The sequence below is a fragment of the Xenopus laevis genome, chromosome 1S (assembly GCF_017654675.1).
Source record: "Xenopus laevis strain J_2021 chromosome 1S, Xenopus_laevis_v10.1, whole genome shotgun sequence".
Classification (NCBI taxonomy): Eukaryota; Metazoa; Chordata; class Amphibia; order Anura; family Pipidae; genus Xenopus; species Xenopus laevis.
Genome location: NC_054372.1, coordinates 149,233,393 through 149,248,717, shown reverse-complemented (window position 1 = coordinate 149,248,717; position 15,325 = coordinate 149,233,393). Strand labels below are relative to the sequence as shown.

Here is a 15,325-nt window from a genome sequence, read left to right as displayed (position 1 = left end):
GTCTGGTTTATCCAAATTCTATCCCTAATCTAAATATATACAAAGGAGTTACTGATCAAAGAAACTTTGAGGTTTGCTTAGTGGGTCAGGTAAGGGCAGATTGGACAGCCCAGGAAAATCCCAAATGGTTTGAACAGGCTGAAGTCAAAGCAGTCAGTTTTTTCAATACTTTCTACCCTGTAATTATTTCCATGCATTCGTTGGCTACACCGGTCTAAACATACTCCATTCTCCACCTGCAGATCCCATACCTTCTCCTGAACAATTCCCCTCAAGAGACAAGACCAAGAATGCACCCTGTTGTATTTGGAGAAAGCATTGAAGTCAATCCAGAGCCTGTACAAGAGATCAGGTAATTTGGAACGATAATGCAATAATTTACCATCATATCCCAACAAAGTTCTATGCTAATGCATTTACATTGAAGTTCTCCAAATTGTCAGAAACAACCTAATGATATTTTCCAACCTGTGGCCTCCATCACTGATTGACTAATGGATGTCTGTAAACTAATGACTGCAAATATCACTGCCTCACCCTAACAACATACAACCTGGCCATCTCTCCATCTGCGTATTTCTTCCGATTTAAAATAGGATTATCCATAACTTTTGTGTAGTATATTTGTCTAAAATCAGAGAACCAGAAGTAGAAGGTAATTGACAAGCTTCCCTCCTGCTGAAGATGAGTGAATTTTCAAAACTATGCAGGCTGGACTCTTCCAGAGTCATTGTCAGAGGCAAAATCTGTTTTATGAATATGTATCTGACTCATCGCCTTCAAATTCTCTTTCAGGTGCAACTCAGAGATCAAATATGATTCAGAGAAGCATTACCGTGACCATGTCTTCTATGTACCAACTCCGACAGTCACCTCTTACAGCGAAACCATTATTTCCACCCCAAACTGCACATGGAGGAATTACAAATCCCAGCTGGTTTTTGAACCACGCAACAAGCCTTTAAGGTTCCAAAGCACAACCATCATCTTTCCAAAACACACCAAGAACATTTACAGAACAACACTCAACTACAACTGTGGAGGAAGCAAGAAATGGTTTTCATCCAGTGTGCAACTTGAACTCTGCGAGGAGACCAGCCCTTGTTTCATATACACAGAGAGTCTCTAAACCTTCTTTAACTGTCATGAATATTCTTTCCTATAACAATGCACTTGGCTTCATAACAAGAGAACATTGTGGGAACCCTCTGGTACTAACTGTATTAAAGCCATCATTTCTAACACAGGGCGTATGGGAGTAAGGCTGCACAAAAGACTCATGCAACGTTCAATGTCTCCTTTAAGACTGCTTTCTTAGATTTCTATCTTATGTAATGTAAGAAAGGATTTTGCAAGTTTCATGGTGATGGTGTCTTGGATGTAAATTTCCCATGTTAAAAACAACATTTTTCTTGCAAAAAAGGAGTTGACAGTTTCATGTGAAAGACTGGCATAGACTTGCCAAGTGCCTAAGCCAAGGGAGAGGCAGAACAGGCTTAGAGTCTGAGAAATACCAGTGTTTTGCATTTTTAAAAAGCATTGGAATGTACAGAAGAGTGGCAGGCTGGGTGGTCAAGCTCTTATAGAGACATAGAGATCAGTGCAATTTGTGGCTCAGTGCTCTTGCTACCAAGAATGAGTCAGGTACAGTCGGAAATTCAGTATGTAAAACAAGGAAACACAAGACCTAAATCATTTGAATTGAATTTTCCGCTCTGCCTCAGCTGCCAGCGTTGGAATTTTCTTTAAACAAAAAACATTTTATTGCTTATTTAAAACGCTTTAGTTCTAAATATCAATCCTAAACAGTGGGTGGGTGCTTTGGCTGCTCTGCCAAATGGCCACTTCACAACAAATAAGTACAACAGTTATGGCTATTAATTATTAATAAGATGAATTTCATTTCACTAATTTCTGATTACAATGTCCTCTTAAAACAAGGAAAGTCACTTGATAAGGACAGGCTACCACAAATGCCATTTTCAGTGTATACAGAATCACTGTCCTCAGTCACATGCCTCATAGAATTGCAGTTATGGATCTGGGCTTATGTTGGTTCCCAGTGGCACTGTCCCTGCCCTAATCACCTATGGCATGAAGCATGGGCAATACTCCACGCCAAAAAAGTGGGGGATTTTCTCTAATATGTGCGAGTAAAATTGGCAGCCTGAATGTGTTTCATTATTCGCCTTATTTAGCCTGTTCTTCTTAAGCGATGATACCATGGGGTCAGTGGGCTAGGCATGCACATTACTAAACACTTGAGATAACAAGATAGTGGGCACAAACTGGGAGGCCTTGAGAATGATGCAGGCACCATAGAGAGGAGCAGAAACCTTTTGTAAGTGCTGTGTTTTAAGAGCAATGCTCTTTCAATTTAAAGCTAGGCTATATCTATAATAAGTGACTTTTATTTACTGTATGTCATCAAAATGTCCATCTTAATGAAACATAATTTTCAGCAATTTGATTAGATTAAAAAAAAAAGCAAATGAAACTGCCATGATACAATATACAATAACATAGGGACAATATACAGACATAATGTCAAACCTGAGGCCCAAAAGCTCACTGAAGGCTCTTGAGGGAACCCACATCTGTACATCAACAAGCTGAAAACAAACATGGACTGGGCAACTCCATGCAAAAAAGTCCCCAAGAAACTGGGTTATAATCAGAATAAGATCATCTGCTAACAAATGTATTACATTGTAATCAAGCAGGTTTGTTTTTTTTTTAGTTTGAATGTCATACCAAAATTGGTTCTTGTCGGGTTTCAGAAGTCATGTCTCTCAAAAGATGGTAATTGTTTTGCATAAATGCAATTTTTAGGGAGTGACGGAAAGAATATGTCTGCAATGGGGGTTTGGTTCACTTACTAATTTAGGGGTTGCTTCCTTATGGCATTGCATTTCTTAATAGTTAAGAGAGAGATGGTACAGATTGCTCTGCAAGCCATGCAGCATGGGTTTTGACTAATAATGAGTCAACCAGAATGAGTATCTAATAGGTGTTACACGTAACATGTATATAAAGACATACTATGGCAGGTGACGTTACTGGTTGAGGCTGGGTGGGGGCAGGTATGTGGAAAAACTGAGACCAAGTGCTTAAGCGTTTAATGGCTCAGTAGTTCCTTTAAACATGTCATTTGTATGGGGTTTTTAAGATGCCTTAGGGAAAAGGTTGATGTTTAATGTGGAAACTAGCACTTTTTAGTATTTTTGTACAATGTCAGTAAATAATGAAATGCAGAGATATAATATAGAAGTGTAAATTTGCCAGATTGTGCACAGTTGTGTTGCTATTCATTTTCAGTGTATCCCGCATGTGGCTTTGATAATGTATGTCTGTATGAAGACCTCTAGATGATGGTAAAATGTAATTTAATCCCTGCCATTTTAACGAAAATAATTATTTTTAGACAAATGCAAGATGTGAAACATTTTTTTTATTAAAGGGGACATGTAGCACTCCTGCTCTGGCAGTAAATCAGTAGCTTCCTTGTTTGTCATGTGACAGACATTGTGTGGTCCTGCTTTTCCTAGGTTTTGGCAAAAACCTGATTGTAAGGTGTCCTTTTTATTAGCTGAGAAGGAAAGCAAAGGAGTGGAGGTGGCTCAGAGCTTCACAAGAGCTCTCTAGAAAATAAAGCTCCCCTTTAAAATAAGACTGCTGCTGCCAGAAAAGTATAATATTTGGTGAGATTAATGTTCTAGATAATCACTGGCACCTACCAGAACAAAAGGTATTCCTCTCTATCAGAACTTCATTGGTATTGCTATGTTTGTATCTTTGTTGGTGGGGCTCATGGATAAGATGTGTAAGGGCATAATCAATATGTAAAAGGAGGAAATAAGAATACTGTGGTCCTTTGTGCCCATAACACCAGTTTAGTTTGATCTGAAAATACACACATAGTAGGTCCATGAAAATGTGATTAAGATCGGTCACTTTAATGCCATGTCATGGATTTAGACAGAATGATGTAGAAAACCATATAGCCTACATGGATGTAAATGAAAGGGACTGCCATTATTAAGTCAAGGCATCAGATTGCAATATTCATATCCAGTGGGTATGACCAGACTCATTTGAGACATATTCAAGTGCAGCAGATGCATAGCTGTTAGAAATGTATTGCTTATATAATCCTGAATTACATTTTATTTGTTCCTTTAGTAAAAACTCTTTATCAAAGCCTTGCCGAAGCCAAAGCAGGAGGTGTTTGGTGGTGTTGCAAGTTGTAGTTTAGCAATAACTGTAAAGCAGGACCTCTATCTCTCTGGAACTCATGTGATCAACTGAGGCCCTGCATAACTAGGAACATGTGGATTATTGAGGAGTTACAACTATTTCTTCTATTGAAGAGGGTGTAGATTTCGAGATTTAAAGACCCACCAACACTACTAGGTTTAAATACCCATAGGCCTTAATGTACCTACAACAAATGCCTGCTTTCTGTATGACTCTACAGCATGCATTTTCCATAGGATCCTGTATTAGAGAAGTGGTATGACCGTTCTGAACATCCCTTGATGGCCGTTTAAGCATCTGTGGGGTCCACTTGCTCTTATTAGAAAGCAATTCCATATGGAAATGATAATTGTAAAATTACCAATCCAAAACCTCTTGCTTGCTATTAGTGGTTGGTGTTTTCTATTTGTACAGGATATATTGACATCTCATTGATGGTAATGCATGCTTCTTAATACAGTCAGTGCCTCCTTGTGATCCTGCACTGCCTTAGTCCAGTTATGCATATGCAACTAATCTCTGCAGCATAGCTCTGATGTCAAAGGATATGTTTGTATCATAATTCAAAAAAAGTTTCTGTAATATGGTATGGTTACGAAAGTGGAACTGCTATCTGTCTTTGGCTGAAAATAAAGCTGGTGCCATGGAACATTAAAGGGTATTCTTTGTTTTTCAAATTCACAGAATGTTTCTATCTCTATATACCCAGTTCTAGGAGATGCAAAAGGATCAACCCAGACACTGATCCAAAACAATTTAAACTGTAATTTATAGATTTGCATAAATAAATGTAGCCACATATGCAGAGACTTGCCTCATTCTGACCATTTGGGCATGTGTGGCATGTGGCCATTCAGACCTTGTAGACTGAGGAAAACCCTGAGGGAAAATATTTGTCATATGAAAGGAAGTTAAGAGGAGCTGCAACTCTGCAGGTGTCCCCTAGCCTATCACTACCTTATGGATTACCCTTTCTTTTAGCTGCGATTTTGCTGACCCTTAGATACTTGAGTGGCTCAGAACAGGGGAAGTACAATCTTCAGGGCAGTATAATCTTCATGACACTGGCAGGAGTTCAGCATTAGAACTGACAAACCTGTTGAATAGCAGGGGATCTGGTATAGAATACTGCTACACAAAGGTTCATAGAACATTTCTCAAGAATTGGTGTTTGTGCAAAGAGAAGATATTGGCAAGAGCTGCCTGCAACTAGCAAAAAAATCAATCAATCAATGTCTCCCTGCAAAAGAAATACTACAGGAATCACATGGAATCAATGAGTCCACGTCACATTGTCAGGCCATTGTGATACAGTATGTGTGCAGCTTGCAACATATCAACAGGGTTTCTGTCTTTCCTATTATGTATTGCAAGTACACAGTCTTCTGCCTGGCCTTCATACAATAAAACACTCCTATCAATGTTCTAAAATTACAGCCCCTAAATAGTGTTGCACAGATTTCATTTTCTTTCTTTTTTTTAAAGTAGTGTCTTCTCAACTTGTATAATTGAGCAACAGGGAGTTTTTCTGATAGTTGATGGTTGAACACACATAGGGTCAGATTTACTAAAGGGCGAAGTGACTAATGCTGGCGAAGATTTGCCAGCGTTACAGTTTTCAGGCGTCACTTCGCCAGTGAAGGAGATAGATGCTAGCAATGATTCGCACTCGATCGCCAGGCGAAATATAGGATATAATGATAGGCACATACTGCTCTTGCATGGCTACTGTAACACTTTCACTGGCATGAAGATAATACAAAGGCTAGTCTGGCGAAAGGTAACATCAGTAAAATGCGCATTTTACTGAATTTGTGGAGTAATGACCATTTGCCAGAGAGAAAATTCGCCTGGCGATTGAGTGCGAATCACTGATATCATCTATCTCCTTCGCTGGCGAAGTGACGCCTGAGCCCGTTAGTAAATCGGCGAAGTCCCTGAAAACGGTAACTCCGCCAGCATTAGTCACTTCGCCCTTTAGTAAATCTGCCCCTATGTGTGTTCAGCCTTCAACAGAATAGAGTGTTGCGTTTGAAATGGACAGGCTTAATAACATTTTAAAGAAGCGCATATAAACTCATTATATGCAGTTTTCACACTTACAATGCCAAGGGGAAGAACCCTAAAATAGGCAGCACTGCAGTATAGCAGAGTTTCTTAGTCCATGTGCTAAAGGGTTAATCCACATCCCCAAATAAATTCAATTTCAGCCAATGGCAGAGGACTTTACTTATAAATGTCCCAATTTATTGTAGATTCAAATTCCAAGTTTAAAGAGTTTTAAAATCCAAAATTTAAAAAGTCAGACAAGCAATATTAATAATTTTGCACCTGCTTTATCAAGTCTATCTGACTTTTTAATGTGAAATGAGAAATTTGGATTCTTATGTAATTTTACATATTTCATGAGATGTTTTTGTGATGGCTGCCCAGCAATGCTGTGTTTGTGTGTCTTTGCCTCCAACCTGCTGAAACCTCACCCTCACTTCATTATAGAACTATAGTGAATGTAGGACTTTGCTGTCAGTAGTGTGTTGTTTTGTAAATTCACACTGGTTAGAACTTCAGACTTTTATTCAGAGAGCTTGTAGTACACAGCAGTTGAGCCTCATGGCTGAATATTAGTTCCTTAACAAGAGTCTTGTAATAAGAACCACAGAAATACTTATTATCGGCTAAAGCCCTCTAGTGGCTGGAGGTAAACACACACCATCTTCCTCTTCCAGCCTGTGAAAATAAGAAAGATGAAAAGAAAGAAATACTGTAACATTAACAATTATAGCATGCATGCATTTTTTTTCAAAGTGGACTGAAAGTCTCAAAGAGTTTAAAATGAGAACTTTAGGATTGTTCAATTAGACGCAAAGGTTTGCGAATAACTTGTCCAGATGAAGTTACTTCATGGCTGTCTCGCTCTTGTGTTGCACCTGTTGTGCTATCATTGGTTTCAATGACCTGGGCAGAAGGTACTTGTTCCTCTGGAATTTGTAAAAGATGTCAGCGATTCCTATGCAGGGAATCTGTACGAACCACATAGAACCTTGGGCTCAGTTTGAGAATAACATTGGCTGGCAATTCCCAAGATTTGGAACTTTAAATGCAAACTCTACTATTGTAACTCAAAGTTGGAAGTTCTCTGGAATGTTTGGCATGAACTTCATTTCTCTTGGTTCTAAAATTAAGCTTTTTGTACACCACTGTTTCCGCTGGGTATGGTGGCGATGGTTGAGTGGTCGGAACTCTAGTGACAATCTGATGCCCAAACAAAGTTCTGCTGGAGATTTTCCACAGCTTTGTGGAGTTGCACGGTAACCCAATAATGCCAAACAGGGGTCTTCCGTAGATTCCCATGCTTTTTTGAGTATAGTTTTTAGTATGTGTACTCCTGCTTCTGCCAATCCACTTCCCTCTGGATGCTCTAGACGTGAGGTCTATATGATTTCATATGTTGATGCAAAATTCTTGAATACTCTACAGGCAAATTGAGGGCCGTTATTAGTGACAGCAACTCTAGTTTTGCCATGTCTAGCTAGAATTGACTTGGCGTGCTTGACTACCTCTTCAGCTTGCAAATCTTATAGCTTTGCCAGTTCAGGATAGTTTTAGTAGTCCATACCTGCTAGATAGTGTTGTCCCATAAAAGTGAAAATATCCATACCAATTTTCTCCCAAGGAGAGTCTACATCAAGGAACGGTTCCTTTGGTTGTTTATTGTGATACTTTTGGCAAGCTTGACACCGACTGATAAATTGCTCAATATCTTCATTGACCAGTAAAGGCATGTGCGTGCTCTCCTTTTAACTTTTTCTATTCCTACATGCCCAAAATCAATTTGATCATTGAGGATGGAATAACAATTCTAGAGCTTTGGAGTAAAACACCATCTACTTCAGAGAATTCATGAAGATATTGTAGGTATACAACAGGAACACCTGAGGCTGCATTATTGTTCTCAATGGCATGTTTGACCTTCATCAATATTCCATCTTGTTGTGTAGCCTTGGCTATTCTCTGCATTTGCTGATGTGCCATTTCTACTGCACAGCTGCTCTTTTCTTCCATGTGCTGCTGTACAAATAGAATAAACACAGTGACATGCAAATTCAATTCAAAAGGAGACAAGGTTTGGTGACAAACTGCATTTCAGGCAAAGAAGTGCACGTGAGGATAGAAGTTAGAAAAGGAGCAGCAGAGGCCCAAAGGGGGTTAGAGAACTGGGCACTTTTAATAGTTGTTAACCAAAAAAAATGAAAGTTGACCTAATGCAAGAAGATGCCATTCTAGGCAAAGTTCCAATATGCATGCAATAAAAATTGCTGTGTGTCACTTGCAAGTCTTGTCACTGGTAATTCTGATGAATACACCAATATAGCAGAAGCCAGCTCATTGGCAGACCTGAGAACAGTGTTGGACTGGCCCACCGGGATACCAGTATCACAAATCGAAATGGGCAGCACTCCAGAATAAAGATAAAAATGCCTTTAATCACAAACAGCAGCATTTGCAATGTTTCGAGCCTAGCAAGGCTCTTTTTCCACCGGGATACCAGGAAAACTCCCAATGGGCCCAGGTGTCAGTGGGCCCTCCTGCTTCTAAACATTTGGCCTATTTCATGACTATTCCCTATTTATATGAGTATAAAGAGGATAAATAGGTGGAATAATAGGTTATTATATGTAAAGAAAAGAGAATAGAGGTTGAGTGAGGAGAGGAGAGGAAGAAAATAACACTTAGGGGCAGATTCACTAAGAGCATTGTGCATATATAGTAAACAATACGTACTAAAGTGCAAAGTGCCATATTGTTAACAAAAAACAGCAACCAGAGCGTAACAACATCTAAAATATCCAAAAAAAATATACCTTGGTTCTTCAATATCAAAATAATTGGTGGCATATCATGACTAAGCAGCCTAATGGCCTGAGGATAAAAATTTTTCTTTAACCTCTCTGTTCTGACATTAAGGGGCAAATGTACTAAGGGTCGAATATCGAGACGAATAATCGAACAATTCAAAGGATTTTAATCCAACGATCGAAGGTTTTTAATCCAACGATCGAAGGATTATCCTTCGACCAAAAAAAGATAGCCAAGCCTATGGGGACCTTCCCCACAGGCTAACATTGAGTTCAGTAGCTTTTAGGTGGCGAACTAGGGGGTCGAAGTTTTTTCTTAAAGAGACAGCACTTCGACTATCGAATGGTCGAATAGTCGAATGATTTTTAGTTTGAATCCTTTGATTCAAAGTCGTAGTCGAAGTAGCCCATTCGATGGTCGAAGTAGCCAAAAAAACACTTCGAAATTCGAAGTATTTTTTCTTTTATTCCTTCACTCGAACTTAATGAATGGGCCCCTTCAAACTAATTTTTATAAGTCAAACAGATAATTACCAGGATGAGTTCTATATTTGATAATTCTCTATACAAATATATGTTGTAGTGATAGTAACCAGACCTGAACTGGGAATCAAAATATGCCCTGGCAATTCAAGCACATAGATGCCAAAACAGCCCCCCACAGACCCAATAAATAGTGACTGTCTATGCTATCTTATAACAGTCACTCTGGCATTTGCCAGAATTTACAGATTGCCAGTCCGGGCCTGATGGTAACGCGAATTTAGTGCAACGTTTTTACTTTCTCCATATCACCCTCTGTAGATCATTATGATCTTATGCACCACAATAAGGAGAGCTGATTTTGTACTGCATTGTTTCAACAGTCAGAACTAGGAGTGCAGAAATGGATTACAAACACATCTGTATGCATAATGTATTAATATGCTTAGAATTTATTTTGTTTTCATTAGGCACATTTTTAGGGTTATCCTTGTGTATGTGATTGGAGAAGAAAGCAGCATTGCAGAACAAACCTTGATTTGTAAGGGCAGCGGGAAGCACAGGATGAGGGTACCCAAACATGATATAACAAGTCACAAATAGTTCTGTGGCCATACAAGTCCCCAAGGCTGCAGGTCCTATCAACAAAAGTCCACAGTTCTTCAGAATAAGAGAAAGAGTTACTGATGCTTATGAGAGGCTGTGCAAAATAAAAAATGTTTCCAATATAGTTAGTTAGCCAAAAATGTAATGTATAAAGGTTGGAGTGAGCGGATGTCTAACATAACAGAACAGAACAGAACACTACTTCCTGCTTTTCAGCTCTCTAACTCTGAGTTAGTCAGCGACTTGAAGGGGGAGCCACATGGGACATAACTGCTCAGTGAGTTTGCAATTGATCCTCAGCATTCAGCTCAGATTCAAAAGCAAACAGTTATGACCCATATGACCCCCCCTCAAGTCACTGATTGGTTAACCAAGAGAGCTGTAAACAGGAAGTAGTGTTCTGGCTATTATGTTACACATCCATTATGTGACCCATTTCATTTTAGTAAATGTATTACTGCCCTCAGGAATAAACTGCCCTCAGACTTATACAACAGACCTCTAATTCATTCAACAGTCTATGAAAAGCAACATGAGCTAATTGTGGTCCTGCCTACATATGTGATGTTATTATGGTGATACATACATATGTGACAGTTCAGGTGCAGGAATGTGAAGGTAATGGCCTCCATAGCATGGGGGGGTATATAAATTATAATGTGTTATATAAAAACGTTTGTAGATGTCATTTTTATTAAACAACTGGGATTCTCAGGAATGGGATGTATCTTTGTATATCTGGATTAAGTGCCCTGAAAATAAATAAGGACAGAGGGAATGGGGTGAGTTTCTAATGCAGCAATATATACAAATATAATACAGTCCATTCCTAGTGAATTGCTATGGTTTCAGTATAATAACGTGACACACCACAAGAAATGTAAAGCTTGGCTTGGACTCAGTTGCTGTTAAACAATTTCCGTGACATCAATCATGGGGATTCCGTTGGGATGAGACCCCAGAGTACTTTTCAGGTTAATATGGAACAAATCAGACAGCCATTCCATCAATCATTTTGCCTCTGCTGCTGTTCCAAATAAGAGACATTTGCTGTTGCTTTAATAATTTTGCTTTATATTTATATATAAAATATGTATATAAAATGCTTTAGCTAGGACTGGTTTTCAAGAAGGCCGTTAGAGGGGCCCATCTGAGGGTGAAACAAATATGTCCAAAGGTAATACTATACTGTGTAAATATATGCACTATACAATATATTATATAAATAAATACAGTGAAGCTTCAATTTAATTTTACATATACTGATTTTCAGTTTTGTGGTCCCATCAATATATAAGAGTTCAACTGTATGTGTGTATATATATATATATATATATATATATATATATATATATATATATATATAACAATACTGCACAAAATGACAGCACTCCAAGGAAGTTCACAGCGAGTCGATGTTGCTAAAGTGGAGGTCTTTATTGAAGATCCAACGTTTCGGTTCCTTACTGGAACCTTCGTCAGGGATAATAACACACAGTGCACAAACAAACAAACATTTAAAGGCCAGAAAATGGCGCCAAAGGGGCTGTCTTAGAGCGCCCATCAATCATCATTAACTGTACATTACAGAGTAACACAAAACCGCTTTAGTGCCGAAATGCGGAAATAAGTATGATATGTAAGGGTGATCCTGGTGCTTAACGTACGTGCAGCTAACCCCCAGACGGTGTTGGGCAACAGAGCGATATACAGTGAGAACCTGTCCGTCGTACAGTTTCAATGGGCCGGAAGTGAATCACTCCGTGGAACTACAGAGCAGAGAGACGCACGCTGCGTTGCTAGGCAACGCGCCTAGAGTCAGCGTATCTCAGCGCCTGCATGGGTAGCAACCGATAGAAACTCGCTGTCACTCCTGCCCTGTGCGGTGGAGTGAGCTAGGAACCCGGTACTAGGCGGGGACACAGGTGGACCACGCTACGGAGCTTATGGACTAGCACCCAGGTATCGATTTTTTCTTATGGTTGTGCACTCCATTCCCTCTACTCTATATATATATATATATATATATATATATATATATATATATATATATATATATAAACAGCAACCAAAAAACCGCACTCACAGGACTTGATTTGTGCAAACAAGAAGTGGTTTTTTATTCCGACGTTTAGGCTCTAACACTCGAGCCTTCTTCAGGAAGTGAACATAGTGCATTGTACAAACCAAACATTTAAACCCCCATTTTGGCGCCAAACCTCCATCTTGTGACGTCATTAAACACTCAGGAACGTGAATCAGTGATCGTATTGTATATTAAAGTGTCAATATAAACACCATGCGCCATGTATCAAGTGCAAAATCGGATTTACCCAGCATGTAACCAATGTGGTGAAGTATATCAGTGCAGTGTCAGACGTGCATCCACTGTCCCGTGTCAGTCTGTGCTGACAGCGTGAGCAGGTGACAAGTGCAAGTTAAAAGGAATACTTACCCCGAGGTCACATATGCAGCCAGAGGATGGCGATCGCCCTTGTCTCGCCCCTATTCGCTTCAACGTTCCCACACAAAATGCCGAAAGACCCCAATCGCAACCTTGGCTATGACGTGTGCTCCGCATCCAACCGATCGTCCCTCCTCCGTGTACTATTGGTTACCGGGTCATAGGCTCCGCCTCCATGTCAAAAGCGGGTCGTCCTAGTGGTGCATATCACCGTGCGACTCTTAACCCCTGTCTCCTCACTGCTAGTCCTGCGCCTTGACCCCCTTCTTTTAGGCTAAAGTGCTAGAGACCGGGTGCTGTAATAAAACTCACCCTGCTCGCACTCTTTGCTCATCACCCCTAGCATTGGGTCGGGGAGAGGCTTTTAGCAGTGGGAGAATGGAGGAGGAGAACCTTTTCGCCTTTTCTCGCATCGTAACCAGACACTTGGGGATTACATGTAGTCAATCACCAATCCTTCCATGGGTCATTCAGCTTAGTGGGTTCGTCTTTCGTTTAGGGCCTATCTACAGTCCCCGCTGTCACAGTGCCTCAGGGCATCACGTATCCCGGTGAGCATAAAACAAAAACACCTGTATGGGCATAAACTAGAACTGTAACATAGTATTATTAGCAAGCATGAAACTTATGCAACAATGTGTGCTACTTGTAATCGTCATGGCCAAAAATTACATTGATACATTGGTCTGTAGTATCAAAGACCTTTAGAGGAAATTGTTTGACTCAATCATAGGACATAAACAATACATAATCATCAGTACAGGTATCGGTAGTCACCAAGGGTATTTCCATAGGGATATGGAATGAAATACCCTTGGTGACTACCGATACCTGTACTGATGATTATGTATTGTTTATGTCCTATGATTGAGTCAAACAATTTCCTCTAAAGGTCTTTGATACTACAGACCAATGTATCAATGTAATTTTTTGGCCATGACGATTTTTTGGTTGCTGTTTATACTATTATGTAACCAGCACCCAGGCAGTTGCCTACTTTGCATGTGAGTGCTCCAGCTTGCTTGTGATATATATATATATATATATATATATATATATATATATATATATATATATATATATATATATATATATATATATATAATATCAAGTATTGTTTGTCACTAAGGTGCTTCAAGATTTCCTAGAAAGCTTTGTACCATAGGCCATCAGTTTCAAAGAAACCCTCACTACCAGCAAGTGCAAGCTCAGTTGCCTACACTTTGTGAGCATTGCTAGTGCCATATCTACCTTTCACTCAGTAATTCCTGCTAAATGCTGCAATTTTTATTGCCCACATATGTGACAAACCATCTAAGCCTAAGCTTGTATAGTAACTGTTTTATTGGAAACCAGAAAAAAGACAAGCTTCAGAATAGTACAGAGAGTCACAGAATTCAAGATTCCGTTTGGGATTGGGCCAAATCCTAGTGATTGTTGCAGGATTCAAACTCCTGGTGGGCTCAGGTGTCAGTGGTGCCTCATGCTGCTAAACATTAGGCTTATTTCATGGCCATTCCCTATTTCTATGAGAACAAAGAGGTTAAATAGATGGAATAATAGATTATAGTATGTCAAGAAAAGAGACTAGAAGAATAGAGGTTGAGTGAGGAGAGGAAGGATAATAGTACTGAGAGTGAGCCCTGGTCTAAGGTTTTTGGGTGGGCCACTGGTGTCCCAGTCCGACACTGGTTGTATCAGGAACCAGTGAACATGACTGTATATGTGTGGAGTGTGGGAGGAAACCCATCTAGCTCCTTGTAGTAATATGGTATTAATCAAGTCATTGCTGAAATCCTTCAATTAAGACCAGGCACCTCATTATACAATATCCTCAGATGTGGTGTATAGGGGGGTAACTTTACCTTACTGTTCATCATGAAGGACCCAGTTAGTAACCTATGCAGTGTGTGTGGGAGGGGGGGGTCTTCCCAATGGTCCAAGAGTAGATCAGCAGTTCTTAGTATATATATATGGAATCCTTATAAATATTTTACATTTAGATATGATAGATGTATATAGACTCCCGTATACACACACACACACACACATATATATATGTATTTGTAAGATTTCCAAAGACCCTTAAACACAATATCATCTCAGTATACTGCTTTTCTTGCTATAATTAAATGGAACAGCTCACACATACAAACGGTGGATTTTATAAACACGTGTTCTAACGAGTGTTCTAGTTGTTCCTAATAAAGCTGCTGTGCAGTAAGTGAACAGGAAATTACAAAACACAATAGTATCAACTGTCACCTCCTGAGACAGAAGTAATTTGTCCGTTCTACTGACACAAGTGGAAATGTTCGGTTGGCTTTTATTAGTGCGGTTATCTTGGAAAAGAAAAGCAACCATGAACTATTCAAAAACTGCTGCTGCTTATTTCTTATTGGAAAAGTAAGATCCACAAAATTCCTTGAAAAACTAACGTATGGGCATGAGTATGTAATATATCATACTTTCCCTGTTTCCTAGGTACTTTAGTGTGTACTCTACTATAGTTAATAGGTTATATTTACAAATCAACAACATGGACCAGGAAAAAACTTAATTATAATAAACCACAATGTTGTACAAGTATAGGATTCATTATCCAAATGCCCATTATCCATAAAGCCCCCAAATGCAACAATTCCATCTGCCATGTATC

General features: G+C 39.3%; 1 protein-coding gene across 2 annotated transcripts in view; it reads left to right on the top strand.

Annotated features, from left to right (window-relative positions):
- The window catches only part of rflna.L (refilin A L homeolog), a 57,640-nt gene extending 52,727 nt beyond the window's left edge, over positions 1–4,913 (top strand). Inside the window, exons 3-4 of one of the 2 annotated variants that reach the window (XM_041575423.1) lie at positions 243–352; positions 796–4,913. In XM_041575423.1, coding sequence (XP_041431357.1) covers positions 243–352; positions 796–1,129 — 444 coding nt within the window. In that variant the 3' untranslated portion in view covers positions 1,130–4,913. 2 annotated transcript variants of the gene reach the window in all.
- The last annotated feature ends 10,412 nt before the right edge of the window (positions 4,914–15,325 follow it).